General features: G+C 49.7%; 1 protein-coding gene across 1 annotated transcript; it reads left to right on the forward strand.

The window, feature by feature from the left end:
* Positions 1–438: 438 nt before the first annotated feature.
* Positions 439–879, forward strand: Pmar_PMAR014763 (glucosylceramidase, putative; the record flags this gene model as incomplete). Its single annotated transcript, XM_002788751.1, has 3 exons — positions 439–547; positions 599–804; positions 842–879. Coding segments are annotated over 3 exons (353 nt in total), but the record flags the coding sequence as incomplete, so codon positions are not given.
* Between the last annotated feature and the right edge of the window lie 16 nt (positions 880–895).

Consider the following 895-nt stretch of genomic DNA (forward strand, 5'->3'; position numbering starts at 1 on the left):
CACTCCTGTAGTGAGCACTCCTGTAGTGAGCACTCCTGTAGTGAGCACTCCTGTGTCGAGCACTCCTGTAGTGAGCACTCCTGTAGTGAGCACTCCTGTGTCGAGCACTCCTGTAGTGAGCACTCCTGTAGTGAGCACTCCTGTACCGAGCACTCCTGTAGTGAGTACTACGCCTTCACCGACTGGGGCTGCAGCGTAAGGAAGCATCACCCTTCGCCTCGGGCTCATTGTCTTTAGGTTTGTCACCTCGCAAAATGGTGGTAATATGACACGTCGGTCCATCACAATTGACCAAGGTCCGGCAGCTACTTATCATGTCAAGTTGAATACGGGTAAGCTAACATGTAGCATCGATGAGTATTCACTTCTGTTAAAGTGTTGTTCAACTGGCCACAGCACGCATGGTCTCGGAACAGACTTGTATCCGTTCATTTTCAGCGTCGTTGAATCCTAGACCTGTCGAAGGTTTTGGGGGTGCATTCACAGCGGCATCTGGCGTGAATTACAAGAAGTTGAGTGATGATGATAAACGCAAATTCATCGAATTGTGAGTGTCTGTCCCAACATCCATGATGATGATGATGATCTGTCGGTGTAGGTACTTTGGCCAGAGTGGACTCCGCTACACTATGGGCAGGATACCAATCAACTCGTGTGACTTCAGTCCGTATACCTACGCCTTTGCCAACGTGTCTGATGACTTCGCTTTGGAGCACTTCGATGAGTCTTTGGAGGGAGATGAAGACACCGGTATGATTCAGCTCATGCACGATGCTTTGGGGAAGGCGTCATTGAAGCTATTCGGTAATTTACCATTGGCGTGGTATGGACGAACCTTTAGTGTACAGGAAGCCCATGGTCCCCACCATATTTGGATGAAGGCCGGCGATCACAG

Source organism: Perkinsus marinus (assembly GCF_000006405.1).
Source record: "Perkinsus marinus ATCC 50983 genomic scaffold scf_1104296927828, whole genome shotgun sequence".
Taxonomy (NCBI): domain Eukaryota; phylum Perkinsozoa; order Perkinsida; family Perkinsidae; genus Perkinsus; species Perkinsus marinus.